The 19595-nt window shown below is 53.5% G+C and overlaps 1 protein-coding gene across 1 annotated transcript in view; it reads right to left on the bottom strand.

Moving 5' to 3' along the window:
• The window catches only part of PHACTR3 (phosphatase and actin regulator 3), a 111453-nt gene that overhangs the window by 65334 nt on the left and 26524 nt on the right, over positions 1 to 19595 (bottom strand). The window contains exons 6-8 of the mRNA XM_047770540.1: positions 10452 to 10664; positions 8951 to 9125; positions 7880 to 8127 (exon numbers count right to left, since the gene is read on the bottom strand). Coding sequence (XP_047626496.1) covers positions 7880 to 8127; positions 8951 to 9125; positions 10452 to 10664 — 636 coding nt within the window. The remainder of the gene's footprint in view (positions 1 to 7879; positions 8128 to 8950; positions 9126 to 10451; positions 10665 to 19595) is intronic.

The raw sequence follows: 19595 nt of genomic DNA on the forward strand, positions 1-19595 counted from the left end.
TACACACACACACACACACACACACACACATACACACCAGAACCTACTCAGTCATAAAAAAAAGGTAAAATCCTGCCATTTGGAACGGTATGAATGGATATGGAGGATATTATGCAAAGTGAGATAAATGTGACAAAGAGAGACAAATACCATATGAAATCACTCATAACTCATATGTGCAACATAAAAAACAACAACAAAAATAAACCAAACCAAACCAAAATGTAGATACAGAGAGCAGAGCAATGGTTACCAGATGAGAATGGGGAGAAGGTAAAATGGACACAGAGGGTCAACTGCATGGTAATGGCTAGAATCTAAATTTTGGGTGGTGAGCATGCTGTAATGTAGACAGAAATAAAAATATAATGTTGTCTATGTGAAACCTATGTGTTATAAATGTTACCTCCATTTAAAAGAATCACCTTAGTAAACTGTTTTTGTTTGTTTTATTGCTTTTTGGGCCACACCCATAGCATATGGAGTTTCCAAGGCTAGGGGTCAAATCGGAGCTGCAGCTGCTGACCTACACCACAGCTCATGGCAATGCCAGATCCCTAATCCACTGAGTGAGGCAGATTGAACCCACATCCGCATGATACTAGTTGGGTTCATTATCACTGAGCCACAATGGGAACTCCTCTGTAAACTGTCAATAGAGAGGAACTTCTCACCTTGATAAAGAATATCTACAAAAACCTCTAGTTAACCTCACACGTAATGGTGAGACACTCGGAGCTTTCTTACTAAGATCAGGAACAAGGCAAGATGTCTTTCTTCTCCATCACTCCTTTTCAACATCATACTGGAAGAAGTAGTTCATGCAATAAGAGAAGAAAAGGAAATAAAAGGTAGGCAGAGTGAGAAAGAAAACATAAATGGGTCTTTGCTTGCAGATGACACAAACGTCTATGTAGAAAATCCAAAGGAATCAATGAAAAACTCCTGGAACTAATTAGTGATTTACATAAAGGTTGTAGGATACAAGGTTAACATACAAAAGCCAATTGCTCTCCATTATACCAACAATAAACAAATGGAATTTGAAATTAAAAACAGGAGTTCCCTTTGCGGTGCAGCAGAAATGAATCTGCCTAGTAAGCATGAAGCTGCAGGTTTGATCCCTGGCCTCGCTCAGTGGGTTAAGGATTCTGGCATTGCTGTGAGCTGTGGTGTAGGTTGAAGATGTGGCTCAGATCCTGCGTTGCTGTGGCTGTGGTGTAGGCCAGTAACTGTAGCTCCATAGTATATGTCATGCAAATTAAAACAAGGGGACACCACTGCACACCTCTTAGAATGAATATGGTCAAATCCCAGAACACTGACAACTCCAGATGCTGGCGAGAATGTGGAGCCACAGGAACTGTCACGGCTGGTAGGGGGGTAAATGGTGCAGCCACTTTGGAAGACTGGATTTCTTTTACAAAACTAAATATACTCTTCCCACGTGATCCAACAATTGCCTTCTGGTGTTTTCCCAATAGAGTTGAGAACTTACAGCCACACAAAAACCTGCACATGGATGTTTAGAGCAGATGTATTCATAGTTGCCAAGACTAAGAAACAACGGAGAGGTCCTCTAATAGGTGAAGGAATGCAGAAGGTGGGGCAGGTGTCAACAGTGGGATACTAGTCTCCATCAAAAAGAAGGGAGGCGGGTGGGGAGGAGAGGAATAGGTGGAGATTAGGAGGTGCAAACCTCCAGTCAAAAAATAAACGAGTCGTGGGTCAGAAACGTGGCGTGTGGGGAATAGAGCCAATAATGATATAATTTCTCTGCATGATAGCAGAGGGGACTAGACTTATCACAGCGATCACTTTGAAATGCATAGACATATCAAATGACTGTGTTGTGTAACAGGAACTAACATAGTGGTGTAGGGCAATTATACTTCAAAGACAAACACACACATTGAAAAGGAGATCTGGTTTGTGGTGACCAGAGGGGGTGGTAGGGATTGGATGAAGGCAGTCAAAAGGTCCAAGCTTCCACCAACAAAACAACTGAGTGCTGGGATGTCATGAACAACGTGATCAAAACAGTTCACACTGTTGTATGCCACATATGAAGGTCCTGGAGTTCCTGCCGTGGCTCAGCGGACACGAATCTGACGAGGATCCATGAGGACTCAGGTTCGATCCCTGGCCTCATTCAGCGGGGTAAGGATCCCACATTGCTGTGGCTGTGGTGGAGGCCGGCAGCTACAGCCCCAATTTGACCTCTAGCCTAGGAACCTCCGTATGCCGTGGGTGCAGCCCTAAAAAGACAAAAAAAAAAAAAAAAAGAGAGAGAGAGAGAGAGAGTTTTAAAAGAGTAAATCGGGGGAGTTTCTGTTGTGGTGCAGCAGGAACAAATCCGATGAGGAACCATGAGGTTGTGGGTTTGACCCCTGGCCTTGCTCAGTGGGTTAAGGATCCAGTGTTGCCGTGAGCTGTGGTGTAGGTCACAGACACGGCTCAGATCTGGCGTTGCTGTGGCTCTGGCATAGTTCTGATTAGACCCCTAGCCTGGGAACCTCCAGATGCTGCAGGTGCGGCCCCAAAAAGACAAAAGACAAAAAAATAAAAAACGAAAAAAGAGTAAATCGTAAGAGTTCTCATCACTAGGAAAAAATAATTTTTCTATTTCTTTGAAAATCAAAATACCAGGTGTATCTATATGAGATGATATATTTTTACTGTACTTACTGTGGTCATGATTTGAGGATACTACCTAAGTGAAAAACATTATGCTGTATACCTTAAATTTACAGTGTTATGTCTTGATTATATTTCAGTGAAACCAGCAGAAAAAAAAAAAGGAAAAAAACCAGACAGGTCATCCAGCCACGTGGTGGCATGGCAGGAACACAAATGCCTAGTCCTGAGGGAAGGAAAGCCCCCTACCTACTGGATGGTTCCAAGTGTGACCCTTTAGAAAAGGCAAAACTACGGAGACAGTAAGAAGATCAGTGGTTGCCAGGGGTTGGGGTGACGAATGGGGTGACTGGCAGAGCCCAGGGGACTGCTAAGACCCGGAAAATTCTCTCTCTGACACTATGCAAGGATGGACACCTCCGTATACATTTGTCCAAACACACAGACCCTCCAACACCGAGAATAAACCCTCATGTCAGTTATGAGCTTTGGGTGACACTGTGTCGAGGCAGGCATCAGTCGTCACCACCCGGAGGGAGGTGGGTAATGGGGGGCTTTGCAGTTGCGGGGCCAGGGGATATGTCCGCATTGAGTCTTAATTTGCTATGGACTTAAATTGCTCTGAAAAACAAAATCTTATAAAGAATCACCTCTGATGGACTTGAGAAGGTCCCCAGGGTCCTGTTTCTCCCTGGCGCTGACCACGCATGCCCACAAAGGTGCCCTGTGTGCTGGCAGGTACTGAGCACGCATACTGGGGGAGTGTGTGTGCCCACGGCAAGCCGGGGCGGCCAGCTCGAGGCGGAAACACACGGCCTGTGACACTGTATTGATCAAGACATTGTCTTTGCCCTGCTTGGAAACCCACTGTCAGCCCCAGACTGACACAAATACATTTGTCACTGCAACAGGATCCTGCAGGACAAGCTTCCAGCCGATGCCAGGGCAGATCTGCCTCGGGTGGGGCTGCCATCAGCTCCAAAAATCACACCCTAAAGTAGCTGCTGCTCCTAGAGAATTCAGGGTGACGAGATGCTAACGAAAACGTCCTGGGGGGTTCGTGTTGGATGGGACACCACCTGCAAAGGCTCCAGGGACAGTGAGTTATGAGGATAAATAAATCAGAAACACCAGTGCAGTTTCTAAGATTGACAACTGATGAAGCTACTTCTTTTATTTGTAGGTCGCACCCCAGAGATCTAAAATAAGGTGCCATCCGCCATGGTGGGAGGGGGTCTGAACTCGAGAAAAGCCAAGAAAAACTGATCTGTGCTACTCTCCTACCAGGCAAAAATACTTATATGGGTTTTTCCCACTATGACTGGTTTTCCCCCTAAAGTGAGATCTGTACGCTTTCTCCAGAACCAGCCCTGCATTTTCTCCTCCAAGCATTTTGTTCCAGAAATTCACAACTTGGAGGGAGTTCCGGACACTTGTGAGAATATGATAAAAGCAAAGACCTCAGTTTCTACTTGGGGTTCCAGGGGTTTGGGGCCCCCAGACCCTGCACCCTGGCCTCAGCTGCAGTTGGCAGGGGCCAGGCCGGGGGTGTCCGGACTCGATCTCCAGACCCGCCTGACTGTGCAGTGGGCCGGGCGCTCCACAGGATGATCTTAGGGGTGGTTGTGAGCCCTTGACCTTGACCCCAGAGGCTGATGTGCAAGGAAGGCCCAGGAGGAGAGGTGGCTTTGCTGGGGTTTGCAAATACCATAAGCACAGCCCAGCGCCGTCCAGGGGAGCCAGGGCAGGGCCACAACAGCGAGTTTCTAGAATGAGTTCTACTCTCCTGCTCCTGTCACTGCCGTCAAAGTCCAGGTTTTAGGAGACAGATAACAAGAGACGCCTGTTTGGCCCACACCCTGGGAGATGACATGCTGGTCCTCCATCTGAGGCCACAGTCGCCCCTCCTTTAATCCCCCAGGGACGCCCAGTCTTTCCTAACTGACCTTTATTGTACACGTAGCAGCACTGAAGCGGGGACTGCCGACAAAGCGGGAGCTGCCTGGTGAAGCCCCTGACCTCAGGGGCGCCTCAGGGGATGCAACGAGAGGGAGGGGCTGCAGAGCCATGTGAGGGGGGCGTCACTCGCTTAGGTCTGTTGGCTTCTCGGAGGAGGTGGTGTTTTAAACACGGTGCCTCTTCCTGGGTGGGCATGAGAGCCCAGTGGTGGGTGGACTGTGGTTGGTGTGTGTAAGGAGCACAGAAGGCCCATGGCTGGGTCCCAAGGAGCTTGGAAGGAGATAAGCCTGGGTGACAGGGACAGGCCACCCAGGTCCTGGTGAGGAAGTGGCGTTTCAGCCTTCAGGAAGCCACTGGAGGGACACAAGCGAGGGGTGGCATCTGGATGGAGGGGCTACAACAGGGGCCTTGGTGGTGGCAGGGCGCCCGTGGGAGGCTGACTCCGGGTGGGAGAGGACAGAGCAGAGGAGAAATGGCCAGATTTCCCTGAGGAAGAGCCGTCTGTGCGCCAGGTGCAAAGCCAAGAGAGGGGTGAGGTGGCCCAGGGCCCGGAAGGTCAGGGCCCTTGTTCACAAGGACAATTTGGTTTTGGAAGCAAAGATCAAGAGCTCAGATCCAGAGACCTCAGGTCAGCGACACCTCTGAGACCCCAGGTGGACATGCTGCGTCTATGGGGTGACACCTTGGAGCACGTGGGCTGGGGGACCTCCCCAGGGACCCATCAGATCGGCAGACAGAATCACAGCCATTATATTATCCAGAAGCTACTTCCTGACTCTTCCTTAGAACCAGGCACCGTGTGGACGAAAGGCCACCATCCCCCATCCGGACAGCCGTCAAACACACATGTCAGATGACCCATCATCATCGAATAATTGATGGTTTAGAGGGAGACGGACAACAGAGAAATAACAACAACAATCAGGGTGAAATTGCGACTGCATCGAGCTCTGAGGGATGGTTGATCTGATCTCTGAGGAGGGAGCGAGGCAGGGGACCTACCCAGGCTGCAGGGACAGAGCAGGGCACCTTCCCATGGGCGCTCCCGCTGAGGCAGGACCCAGGGATGGGGCTGGGGGGCCATGAAAGGCCCCGGGGGTGACCTTGGCTCAACAAGAGGAACATGGTACACCATCAGGAGTGACAGGGGAGAGAGAAGAGGGACCCCAAAGAGTGCACTGGGAACCTGGGAAAGTACCTCCTTTGAGGAAAAAAAAAAAAAAAGATGTAATTTGCTTTTGCAGATGTAATTAAGATAAGGATCTCAAAATGAGGATCATGCGGGATTATGCGGATGGGCCCTAAACCCAGTGAGAGTGTCCTTATTAGCAAGAGGACAGGGACAGCAATGTGAAGAGGGCAGCAGGGACGTGGCCTCAAGGCAAGGACCACCTGCAGCCACAGCAGCTGGAAGAGGCAGGAAGGACCCTCCCCTAGAGCTGGAGGGAGCGCAGTCTGGCGGGTAGAGGCCAAACACCCTACAAGGCTCAGGGCAGCCCCACGGCAGAGAACCCTCCAGCCCTCAGCATCACTGGTGCCAATGTTTAGGGACCTGCTCCAGCCCGAGATCCCTGCCTCCACCAGCCACTCTCAGGTGTGTCCCATGCCACCTGTCCTGCAGGAGGCTGATGGGTGTTTAAGGGAAAGCCCCAGGGCCAGATAAGTTTGGGGAGCCTCTTCCTAGATGTCTAGGGCTTTTTGGCCAATGACTGGCTTGGCGTTTCTGCCATGAAGACCTGCAACCGAGCAGGGCCCTGTGGGGCTCCTGGGCACACAAGTCTTTCTGTGTCCCTCGTTTCTTGTTTTTAGGGAATAAGCCTCAGCCTCCGTGACCTTCCCTGAGTTCCAAAGGGCAGTGGCTCATCAGGGAAGGGAGCGGATGCAGAGACCAGGGAGGAGCCGTCAGAGACAAGAGTGCAGCCTTGGGGCAGGTCCTGGTGTCCCCTCAAGGAACATAGATAACAGTACCTTTGAGCCTTTCTGCAGAACTAAAGCCCAGCCCCACAATGGAAGAACTACGTGATGAAGCATCTTCATTCCCAGAAGGAGGAGGACCACCAGAACCAGTGCTGGGGCCACTAAACACCAGCTTTGAAAGACAAGGCAAGCTTGCCTCAACGTGATCCTTACGTGTGGCCCTATTTTCCACGCCCCAAACTATAAAACCACCTCCTAACCCCCTCCAACGGGGGCACAGTCTATAAGGCATTAGCCTGCTATGGCCCCTTTTCCTGGCAAAGCAATAAAGTTACCTTTTTCACCTTCACCCAAAGCTCTGTCTCTGCGTTTCTATTTGGCACTGGCAGACAGAGGCTGAATTTCAGCAACAGACCCAGTTGGAAGCACTGCCACCTGCTCTTCCAGAAGAGCTTCACCAGACCAGGGCTGGAAAGGCGCAGAGGTATGCAAGGTCCCGGGCAGGGTGACAGCCAAGGTCAGTGTCTAATCTGGGGGTCCCGGTCTGCCCACCTGGGCACAGCGCCCACTGCCTATGCCCCCGTCATACCAGCCAGGGCAGGGTCAATGCCAGCCCCTTCCCCACCTGGCACGAACAGCAGGCAAGTTCCCCAGAGCCTCCACCCAGACCTCTGCCCAAGGTGGTGATGGTCACCACGAGATGCTTCTAAGAACCCCTCGCTCGGGTTCTTAGAAGCCACAAGGCTTTATAGCCACATCCGTCCTTGATGTGCAAGGGATGCAGCTCAGCACAGCCCACACCAGGGCTGAGTTCCTTTTACATTCATCACGGGGGGTCTACAACGCTCTGCCTTCCTGAGCCCCAGGTCCTCACGGGTCGGGCAGAGCAATCCCTCTGATCTTGAGGATGCTGTGAAGACAGACCAGGCCTCTAAGGGCCTCGTGCGGATGTGGCCCCGAGCAAGGCAGACACAGCAGGTTTGTGTATTTCTGAGACGGCCACTGGCATCGGCCCCACCTCATCTCCCTCTATGAGCATCTTTGGCCACACCTTCCAACACTGGCCACCTCAGGGCCCCCTCTGCCACCATCTGCCACGTCATCCCCACGCCACGATGTCTTAGTCGATAGCTGAGCCACTTTTGTTGGTTCGAACACACATGAAAATATGCAATGATCAGAATAAAACCAGCTCCCTCGGTCCCTGGCTAATTGTGCCCTGTGCCTGCCTGCTGGCACCCTGCTCACGGACAGAGAGGGTGTCCCTCCACCACCCCCCGCATGCTAGCGACAGAAGCACCCCCTCGACGTGGGCGTGGTGCCTCCGGCGAGAAGTTCCCACGGCCGGGATCCGCCCTGCACTCACCGGAGACGATGGAGTCGTTCAGCGCCTCTTCGTCCTGATACAAAAGCAGGTCGTCTTTGAGCTCGGAATTCATCAGCAAGTTCTCCTTGTTCTCCTCGGACTCCTTGGCGGCGGCCCGCTTGACGTCGGAGGCCCCATCAAAGCTCCAAGCCTCCTCCCGCTCCTTGCCCCGCTCCACACTGGACGTCCTGGACAGCCGGACATCCACACGCTTCTTCGGGGACCCTTTACTGTCCCTTCCTTGGAAACTGAATCAGAAAGGCAGGTCACGTTGTCAGTGGTCCAGCTTCCTCTGGAAACCGTGCGGAGTTGACTCGGGGGCTTATATCAGGTTTATAGCAGGTGCCGCAGAGACAGCTCCCAAGTAGGTACAGCCAGTACACTGGGCTGGAAGCTCCAGAGGAGCACATGGCTTGGAGGCCAAGGCAAATGGCACTGAGAACATGCTGTCTTGAATGGCAGACGGGTATGGAATAAAATCCACCAACACTTAGTGCAGCAAACGCTCAGAGCCAGGATTTCCTAAGAACTGAACAGGACTTTTATTTGAGCAATATTTTGCCAAGCCGCACGTGTGTTGCATTATCTGTTTGGCCCTCCAAGGACTCACCTGTCCTCAGGGCTGTGAGGCACAGGAGATGAGGACTTAGAGGCAGCATCACAACAGGCTTACCTGTGCTCCCGCCTGATGCAAGCCCAAAGCCGGCAGAGTCCAGGGACAATGCGACATCTACAACTCCCTCACTATTGGCTCCCTCAGGAGGCTCCCACCTGACCCCGGAGGGTCCAGGGGACACGTGGGTTTTGTGGCTTGTCCTCACAGTGCGCTCATCCCAGCTGACCCCACCTGGAATGTGGCAGCCGAGACCAGCTACAGACCAGCTGCAGAGTCTGGTACAAGGTGAAAATGTGAGCTTCTTGCTCAAAAACTGAGAATTTCAAGACTGTGACTGCACAGCATTAAGCCCACCCAGACCGGGCACCCCCTTAACTGCATAGGTGACCCCCATGAGGCTGGGCCCCAGTGGGAATTCGGGCACACAGGACCCCCTGCCAGGAGAGGGGCCTCACCTGTCCTGGCGGTGCTTGGTGGCCAGCGCCCTATGCAGCTCCTCGATCACGCGGCTGGGGGGCAGCGGCCGGTGGACGGTGGGGAGATGCGGAGACCCCGTGGGCGTGGAAAGCTGTCCTCGGAGCAGAGGGTCAGTATTCTTCCCGCCAGAGCCTTGGAAGAGCGTGGCCTGGCCTGGGGTGGGAGAAGGACCAACACGAGCATAAGTCTTGAGTTCCTGCTGTGGCAGAGTGGGTTAAGAATCAAACTGCAGCAGATCAGGTGGCTGTAGAGGCAAGGGTTCAATCAATGGCCCAGCACAGTGGCTTCAAGGATCTGGTGTTGCCCAACTATGGCTCCGATTTAATCCCTGGCCTGGGAACGTCCATATATCCTGCTGGGAATGCGGCCATAAAATAAAATAACTTTATAAAAAAGAATATAAGTCTTTGGAAGCAGGGAAGTGGGGCTATGCTGAAAGATAGGAGCCCGTAAGCAAAGAGAATGCAGGGCTCGTGGCCAGGTGAGCCCACTCACACACCCCTGCGATGCTGCACGAGGCCTCCTTGTCCCCAAAGCGGAGGAGGGGTCCAGCCATGAACAGTTCTAATCTGTCCTCGCAACCCCTGAGCTGCAGACATCAGTACCCACAGCTCCCTGCAAGGTCTCAGGCGCCTGAAGCCCTCCTTCCCGTTTCTCTGCTACGAACTTGGCTCCCCGAAGCCACACGTCCTTTCGTGGAACCAGGAAGACTCCCGGAGCTCCAGAGGCCCGGCCCAGCCTGGACCACGGGGAGCCCTCTGCTTCCTCATTCACGTCTGCCTCCCACCCCGTGCCCTTGCCCAGCGGGAGCTTTCTGACCACGGCTCTCCCATCCCCCTTCAGACAAGGTCTGGGCTAAAGATGACAAGGCCCAGGGGCCCGAAGGCCACCCCTTAAACATATGTAATATGTTTAATATTTAAATATGTTTTGATATATTTTAAATGTGGCCACACATTTTCTTTTAAGTATTAAACACCATGCAGGCCCAGCAAAGCAAGTCTGCGAGTAGGATTTGGGTGGAGAGTGGGGTGAGGAAGCTCTCGGGCTGGGGGCTGCTGGGCTGTCTCCGATGGGGGGGCCCCAGGGAGACTCAGCCTGTGGCCTCTGTCCCCTTGGGCCCCAGTTAAGCCCAAGTGAGAGGCTTTCTCCTCTGCTGCCACCTAGCGTCCACTTGCCGAAGCAAACCTTTCCCCCCTAAGAAAATTAAATCAGTCACAAAAAATATCTCAGCTCTAAGCGATCCAGGCCAAAGTCTAAAGCTCATGACCCGCCTGTCCCCTCGCACTCCTAGTTCAGTCCCCAGACCAGTGGGTGACGCGTCAGAAAATCCCCCTGATATCCTGGGGTTTCTGGACCTGGAGGGGCGGGTGTGAGTCCGAAGTCCTGGTCACAGGCGCAGCAGGGCTGGTGGGAGGCACGGATGGATGGAGGGCAGGAAGGGGAAGGCAGGTAGACGGGTGATGCAGGCGGACCCACCTGGGGTGCTTCTTGAGGCTGTGGAGCCTGCCTTGGGCGGCGGGGTGGGCAGCAGCGGAGGGCTGGGAAGCTGGCCCACGGATCTGTCCAGGGGTCTGGGAGGACTGTCCAGGGCATCGGGCCCCGCTAAGGCTTGAGATGGCTCGTCCGTGGCCAGTGGGCGGCTGCCGGCGGCATCTGCTTCGTCACCTCTGGATGCTGATGACGTCTTGGCTGGTTCAAAGGCAACAAGAGAGTTGAGACACGCTTGGGGTGGGTGTGAGGACTGCAAGGGCCTTGGCTGGGTGGGGTTGTTATTGCAGAGCCGAGTCCAGGGGGTGGCCTGGCCCATGGACATGACACTTGTGAATTCCGCTGTCCACAGACACATCAGAAGCAGAGAGAGGACGACAGAGGCGGAAGGGGGAGGGAGGTGCGCCAGTGGAGGGGATTCTGTCCCCTTTCCACTCAACAGGTGGCACTGAAGCTCCCACCTCACCTGGGCAGCTGGTCACAAACACAGGCTTTGGAATCAGACTCCATTGGTCCCTGCGCTCACCCTGGGACCTTGGATAAGTTACTAAACTCCCGTGTCACCATTTGTCACGGATGACGTCAGGCGAACAAGAGTCCCTCACAGGATGGCTGGGAGGTTTAACCAAGAAGTGACAATGAGGAGCTCCTGTCGCAGTGCAGCGGAAACCAACCTGACTAGGAACCATGAGGTTGAAGGTTCGATCCCTGGCCTCGCTCAGGGGGTTAAGGATCCGGCGTTGGATCCCGTGTTGCTGTGGCTGTGGTGTAGGCTGGCAGCTGTAGCTCAAATTAGACCCTGAATAGACCCCTAGCCTAGGAACTTCCATATGCCATGGGTGTAGCCCTAAAAAGACAAAAAAAAAAAAAAAGAAGAAGAAGAAGAAGAAGCAACCATGAGATATGCGCCTGGCATGTCACAGACCCTCAAGTTGGGCAGCTATTGACTTTACATGCCTGCTTTTCAACAGCACTGCCCCAGGCGAGCATGACAGGTGAGTGGCAGGGGAGGAGCAGGGAGGTTCAGCTTTGAGCCCCCCGAGCCCCGTCCCCTCGCCTGGCACAGGCTCATCTAGAACAGTGCCTCCACCTCCTGGGGCACTGCTCCACCCCCACTTCAGCCTGTCACCTGCGCCTTCTCCCAGCCCATCAGCCCTCTCCTTTCCCCTTCTCTCTTTATCCAGCTCAAGTTCCACCATCCACCGCAGCAACAACCACCTCACCGGTACCCCCCAAGTCCTCTGCCCCACTGGGAAAGTCCCACCTCTGGATGAAGCCTCCATCTGCCAGTCCCTGCCGAGGCACAGTGCTGCAGAAGAAAGTGACACAGAAGCCCCCGTCCTGGCCATCCCAGGACCACACCCTCAGGGCCCTGGGCTCTGCTCCATCCTGCAGCCACTCTGCGTCAAACCCTCTTCTGTCCCTTTCCTTTCATGGATGCAAAGGAAAATACATCCATGTCTCTTCTCTGTCCAGCTTCTCACTCCCCCTCCCAGGCCACCTCACCTCCAGCTTTACAGGGAAACTGGGCTGGGGGCAGGGGCGGGGGGCCTCAGACACAAACCTATGGGCCCCAACACCACCCTTCCTTCCTCCCTGATGCAAAAAGAGAGGTGGCCTCCCATCCTCACCTTGGGACCCCAGCCTTCCTGCCCTCTTGGAGCAGCCCCAGGGGCCTGGCCCTGGCAAGGCCCTGGCCCCACTTCACCTCATTTTATCTTTGCAACCACCCAAGGGGAAGATACCAACAACCCCTAGGAACAGCCTGACAGGTTCATCCATCAGTCAGGGAATGCGGCTGGTGCCTGACCAAAGAGATGGCGCTGTCCGTGGTGCTGACCGAGGCCACCCGCTCCCGGTCCTACCAAGCTTGAGAGAAGGACGCCTGCACGTCCCGCGGGTCCCAGGGCTCATCACCATCTCTGTGCGTCCATCATCCACGTTGGAAGTTCAAGACCTCTCAGGCCAGGTCCTCTCCCTCGTGACACTCATGGAAATGCAGTCCTTGCCTTCAAAGGGCTCCTCCCAAATCCCAATGAAAAGGACATAAGAAACACCCCCTGCCCGCCCACGGCAGATGGCAGGTCTCAGTCTGAGCTGAGAACAGGCATGAGAGTGGGCTCCTTACTCTTCTGTCCAGCAAAGACACGCACCCGAAAACACTCTGGTTTTATTATTATTACTCCTACGAGTAATAATAAAACCGTCCTCAGAAGGGTTACTTGTTCATAGGAATTCTTCAAAGACCCCTAGACTCTAAGACTATTGTTATGGCCTATGAACTGCAACCTGTAACTTCTAAGAGTCCACCATTGAGACTTGGTTAATACGTTTTGCACAAATGATAACATTAAAGCAAACATTTGGTGCTTCCAGGTAAAAGCGGTTGTGTGGTTTCCTTGTGCGTGTGCAGAGGCTCTTTTTCTCCATGTGGGCACCTGTCCTGTGACTCTGTTGGCTCCCGGTTCCTGCAAATCAGTGCCGGGCAGTGGACCCCGACCCTTCAGAGGCCATGCTCCCAGGCCCAGGCCCTCAGCAGCCAAGCCTGCAGCCAGAAGCACCAGGCACAGGGCTGGCGTGAGCTCGCAGTGCTCAGGACAGGCTCAGCATCCCTCCCCTGGGCATCAGCAGGTCCCCAATGTCAAGGTCTTTGGGGGACGGCTGGCACAGGAATGGCTCGCTGACACACCCGTCTCCCACCTCCACCCATCCTTTTCCTCTGTGATGATTGACTCATTTCTAGACAAGCGCCTTAGTCTCCACCTCTGTGAGGCCTGGTTTCCTCGTCTACACAAATATTTGGATAACATGCCTGATTCTGCCCATTCCAAGGCAAGGAGATTGAGGGAGGCCACGGAGGGGAGGTCTGGACTCTTCGGCACTTTGCACATTATCGTCAGGGCTAAGAGCTGTGGTGTGGAGCATGGATGCACTTTCCTCTCCTTCCAGATAAATCTCTGCCTATACGATACGTAGCAGCAAGCCTGGGCTCTATCTGCCAGATGCCAGTGTGACCACCAAAACGGTCTCCAGCTACTGCCCCTGGGGGGGCAGAATGCCCATGGCCGAGAGCCCCTGCTTGAGGCAGACACTACTTAGATTTCCGTGGGGATGCTTTGCGGTGTCTACTTGGCAAGGGAGGCCCACAGTGAGACGCACAGCTGTGACACAGGCTCTTGGAACAAGTCTGGGTCCTGCTACCCCGGAAACCCAGACAGGACAGTTGCTCCCACTGGGCCTTGGTCTCCCCCCATGGACCTGGGAGTCTGGACAAAGTGGGCAGTGTTTGAACTGGGCTCTTACAGGCAAAGAATTCTCTGGCCCCAAATATCAATACTGCCAAGGCCGAGAACCCTTGACCTAAGATGAAAGGAAAATGCATCCATGTTCCCTGGCAAGGTGCCTATAACTGTCCAAAGGGCTGAATAGTTCTACGCGAAGGGTGAACAGGGAGACAGGGCAGCCGTGGATCCACCTGCATCAGCCAGGGCTGGTCCACTTGGCTCTGTTGCAGCAAAGTCCTTCCATCTGTCCAGGCCAGTACCTTCCTCTAGTGCTTCTGGAAACCACATCCCCCGGTACCCCTACCACTCCTGCTCAGCCCCTCTCAGGCTCCCGCTGGGCCGCCCCAGGACCCGCCCTTGGTGCTCCTCCCCATTGGCTACTCTCTCATTTAATTCTCTCATCCAGTCAGTCCTCTGGCTTCAGAACCAATCCCATCTCTGTCGACCCTTGACCCTTCCTCAGAACTCCAGACACATCCATCATTGGCCACTTTGACACTTCCGTCAGGAGGTCAAATAATCAAAATAAAACACATGCAAATGCATCTCTTGATTTCCCATGAGAAAGCCCTCCCCAGTTCCTCTTCTCTCTCACTTATCCATCCATCCACAAGGGTCCTTGAACAATTATGGGGTCCAGGCACCCTTCCAGGAGCTGTGGACATGGCTTTGACCAAGACAGAGCCCCACTGTCACCAGACTTTCTACATGGTTCCCCATCCCCTCAGCGGTCCAGCCAGACTGGACCCCATGCTCCATTCCCCTCCTGCCCTCTCCACCTCAGACCTGACTCTTGGATCTAATGCATAGATAAATCCTGGGCACTCTGCCTCCAAAATATTTCTCAGAAATACCGTCCTTTTGCCTGTTCTCCCAGTGTCAGCTGCCACAGCCTCCCCTGGACCTCAGCAAGGCCTTCAAGCTCTTCCCCTTCTGCCCATGATGCCCTAAGTCCACTCTAAATGAGGGGGTGGCAAACTTTTCCTGTAAAGGGCTTTGGCGTAGGTTATAAGGTCCCTGCTTGATGCAGAAAACTCTGGAAGGGCTGGCCAAGCCAGCCAACTCTACTGGCTTTGCACCAAAGTGGATGTGTGGCCATGTCTCACCCTCCGTGCTGCCCAGTAACCCTGACATGATGGAGATGTGTCCTCCCTGCTCTTTAGGGGCAGCCACTAGCCACACTGGCCAAGGAGCACCTGGAAAGTGGCTGGTGCAAGTGGGGAGCTGGATTTTTCATTTTATTTAGTCTTCATTCATTCAAATCTCCATGCAGCTAGTGGACAGGGCAACTCTGGATTTGAGCCTGAGTTGGTGGTCACAGCCACACCCCTTCAACCAGAGAGATGGCAGGGTAAGCTTCTAACAGCCCCATGGCGGCCTCCCCACCAACCAGCCCCAGGTGGAGTGTGGAGGCCCTACCCTCTGCTCTGAGAGCCCCGGGACCCAGGAACTCACATCAGACCCCTCCTCCAATGCCCCTCCTCCAAACCCACACACTGACCCCTCACACCCCAACCTGTCTGAGGGGTCCCTGGTCTGGGAACCTGGTGTTTCCATTTCTTTCTAATCTACATCTTCCTCCGCCTCTCACGCGAGTGCCATGTGACGGTGCAGCTGCCTTTGCATTTCAGAATCTTGTCAAAACTGAAATGCTAACATCTGTTAAAGTCTCAAGTGCTATGTCAAATTTTATTTTAACGCTGAAGAAGCCAGAGTCAGCTCTGTGGTGCTCCAACATTTAGGATCCCTCGGGGTTGTCCTGTCCTGCCCTGGCCAGCAGAGGTCGCTGCTCATCAACTGAGCTCCCAGCCAGCCAAGGCCTTTCCTGCTGGGACGGAGTGCTGGGTGGGCTCACCTTAACACCCAGTGACCACCCACTGGACACATTCTGAGACCCAGAGAGACCAGCCTGGAGGAGGGAGCTGGTGGGCTGGAGGTGCCGTGGTCAGTGTCATCCCACCCCAGGGACACCCCCAAGTCCTTGATCTCATGGATGGCTGGCCCTGGATGATTCCTGCAAGGAGGTTCCGCAGCTCAGAGCCCAGCAGGTGCCCACAGCCAAGTCCCAGGTGTAGGTGGGACCAGCACAGACCCTGGACATTGGTCAAGTGTGGCACCAGCTGGGAGGCAGAGGCTGGGGGCAAGGAGGGGGCCATCTCTGCATGGTCCCCAGGCTCACGGTGCCAACACACTTGAGCTGGTCATACAGACACAGGTGGGCTGGGTCTGACCTGTAGCCTGCAATTTGCTAACCATCTTCAAGACTGCAGAAACAAGCCACATTCCAGAGCATTCCAGAAGCAGAGCAAAGCTTGGCTCTAGTTTGGGCTGTAGAGTGTTAAAGTTAAGAACAAACCCCAGCTTTACCGCTTATATGCTCTGTGGCCTCGGGCAAGTGACTTAACCTCTCTGGGCTCCTGCTTTCTCATCTTAAAACAAAAACAAAAGCCAAAGCAGGGCTAAGATAATATTGCATACGGAGAACATGCTCACCGAAGGCCACTTTTCCTCTTAATGAGTACACTCTTGGGAAGCCCAGAGCTCAGCCTCTGCCTGACAGACACCCTGAACGGGATCCTATCCCACTTAACATCAAAACAACAAACCCTCCTGGGCTTTTTAGGGCATGTTCTGTGGTTGATGCCACACCAAGAGGACAAAACCAGCAAGCACCCCAAACACAAATCACCCCAAACACATAAGCCCAAAGTCAACCCAAATCACTGAACGCAAACAGAGGATCAAAGAAAACCATGGTCATAGTCTGATATAACACGGAAACGGATCTAATAACCATGAGGCTGAAGGTTCGATCCCTGGCCTCACTCAGTGGGTTAAGGATCCAATGTTGCCGTGAGCTGTGGTCAGGGTCGCACACATAGCTCAGATCCAGCATTGCTGTGGCTGTGGTGTAGGCTGGCGGCTACAGCTCTGATTTGACCCCTAGCCTGGGAACCTCCATATGCCTTGGGTGTGGCCCTAAAAAGCAAAAGCTAAAATATACATATATATATATAAACAACCCCAACCCCACTCCACAGTGTGGGGCGCCCGGAAGCAGCAGCCCAGTGCAGCACAGGGCTGGCTTCTAGAGCCAGGCTCTTTCCTGCCATGGAAGGGATGGCCAACTCACACCCAGTGGGCCAGGCAGGCACTGGGGGGCAAGACCCCTGAAGGGAGGGACCTCTCCTTGCTCCGAGAGACCGTGGCTGCATAGGTGGGCCTGGACTCTGGTGGTTGAAAAACAGCTAGCCAGATGAATGGATTAAGAAGCTGTGGTATATTGGAGTTCCCGTCATGGCACAGTGGTTAACGAATCCGACTAGAAACCATGAGGTTGCGGGTTCGATCCCTGCCCTTGCTCAGTGGGTTAAGGATCCGGCGTTGCCGTGAGCTGTGGTGTAGGTTGCAGATGTGGCTCGGATCCCATGTTGCTGTGGCTCTGGTGCAGGCCGATGGCTACAGCTCCGATTCGATCCCTAGCCTGGGAACCTCCATATGCTGCGGGATCAGCCCTGGAAAAGGCAAAGAGACCAAAAAAAAAAAAAAAAAAGAAGCTGTGGTATATATGCACAGTGGAATACTACTCGGTCATAAAAAGGACAAAACAATGCCATTTACAGCAACGTGGATGGAACTAGAGACTCTCATACTAAGTGAAGTCAGACAGAAAAGCAAATATTCCATGATATCGCTTATATGTGGAATCTAAAATATGGCACAGATGATCTTCTCTACAAAACAGAAACAGATCATGGGCATGGAGAGCCGGCGTGTGTTTGCCAGGGGAAGGGGGGAGACAGGGAGAGGGCTGGGAGTTTGGGGTTGCTAGACACAAACTACTCCATTTAGAATGGACAAGCGATGGAGTCTTACCGTACAGCCTAGGGACCTATGTCCAATCTCTTGGGCTAGAACATGATGGAAGATGATACAAAAACAAAAAAAGAATGTGTGTATATAGGTATATGTATGGCTGGGTCACTTTGCCGGACAGCAGAAATTGAAGGAGCACTGTAAATCAACCATACCGTAAGAAAACAAAATTTCTTAAAGAAAAGCAGCTAGTTGCACATGTGGATTTTTGTGAAAGCTCCTGATGTTTAAACCTCAGTGTTCAGCGGTGAGTTTAAAATCTCTGCATTAGATTACAAGCCGCTCCCTCACAGAAGGGGCTTTGCTCCAGGTCAGGCTTCTCAGCAGAGACTCGGAGCCAAAGTCATGATCAGTGTTCCTGCTGCAGGGCTGCAAGAGGCCCATGGGGTGGGGGTGGGGGTGTCCCAGCTCAAGAGCAAAATGCAGGTGCACCCACAGCCCCAGCACCCGCAGAGAGAGGCATGGCCCCTAGGGGGCGTGTGCGGGCAGCCAAATATGGAGTTAATGCATCGCCCTCCCTCCGAGGCTGCTTTTCCATGATGACGATGACGAAAGTGATGATGATGATGATGATAAAGACGGTGACAAGGGTCCTCAGCCGCAGCAGCAAACGCTCTCTGCGCACTCAGCGCGGGTTACAACCAAGTGGTTCAATTTTAGCAACCCCAAGAGCAGGGGACGGCATGATCCCCAGTTACAGTTGGGGAGGCAGGTTCAGAGAGGCTGCGTGGCTTGTCCGTGGTCACACGGCTCCGCGAGGAGTTCGGTCAAATCTGGAACTCGGGCCAGCCTCATGTCAAAGACCACATGCTGCTGTCACTTCCCCAATTCTATTCCCTTGGGTGGGATGCTTACCCTGTGCTCCTTGAGCTCCGCATGAGCAAGAAGGGGCCAGAGCACCGATCGTCTTGGGGGGGTTTCCATGGTTAAAGGTACATGGGGCCCTTCGAAAAGTGTCCTGCACACAAAGGGCTGTGCGTGCTGGCTCTTGTTGTCATCAGCATTGTGCTAAGCATCACGAGCTGCTAATACACTAACGGCAGCCCTAAGGAGACCATCAGCCCTGCTCTGGATACTGGCCACTGCCCGGCCCTCTGTATATTTCTGTCTGCTGTACTTACTGTAAGCAAAGTCCTACTTCTTATTTCAGTTGGTTTATTAAGAAGCTATCACTGGCCTGAATGAGAAACCCGTACCACTTGCTCTAATTAATGAAAATAAGCATCACTATGAAGGTGTTTAAGTTGTTTGCATGTACCACCCACAAAACATCACCTCTCACACCCTGGGAGCTCAGGACCACACTGGGCAGGAGGGAAGGAAGAGCCCAGGTAAGGGATGAGCGTCACTGCGTTACCATGGACCACACACCGACCAGGGTCTCATTCCCCCAGGCCTTGCCCCGCCCAGCAGCCGGTGCTCTTACAGGGCAAACCCCAGTGTGGCTCAGGGAAGGGCTGGTCTGCCCAGGCCTGTCCACATCTATAAACCTCCAGCTCTGCCCAAGTCCCCCGGCCCCTCTGGTTCCCAAGCCAACCACAGTCCACCAAAATGCAGCCTGTAGGCTCTTTGTGATGAAAGACCACTGGCACCCAGCCCTCACTCTTCCTCGGCACATGCTCTGTGGCTCCTTCTGTGCTACTTGGTGGAGGTGAGACCTTCTGAGCCACAAAGTCAATGATATTTACTGCTCCCAGTCTCACACGGGTCCAACAAGGGTCCCTCCCCCGTCCAGCCTGCTCTATCCCTCCATCTCTGTGCGGACAATTCCTCTCATCCCTTCGCCCCAGCTGGGCTGCCGTGGACTCGGCTCTAGGGGCCACCAGGTTTGCTCCCCCCGCCAATCCCTCTGGGAAGACAGTTCCAGACACACTACCATCATGACCCCAGACCCAAAAGCATGTCCCACCTTGGGAAAAGTCCTTAATTTGGTTTTTGTTTTTATTTTTCACGTTGGGCTGCACCGTGACAT

The sequence above is a fragment of the Phacochoerus africanus genome, chromosome 3 (genome assembly GCF_016906955.1).
Source record: "Phacochoerus africanus isolate WHEZ1 chromosome 3, ROS_Pafr_v1, whole genome shotgun sequence".
NCBI lineage: Eukaryota > Metazoa > Chordata > Mammalia > Artiodactyla > Suidae > Phacochoerus > Phacochoerus africanus.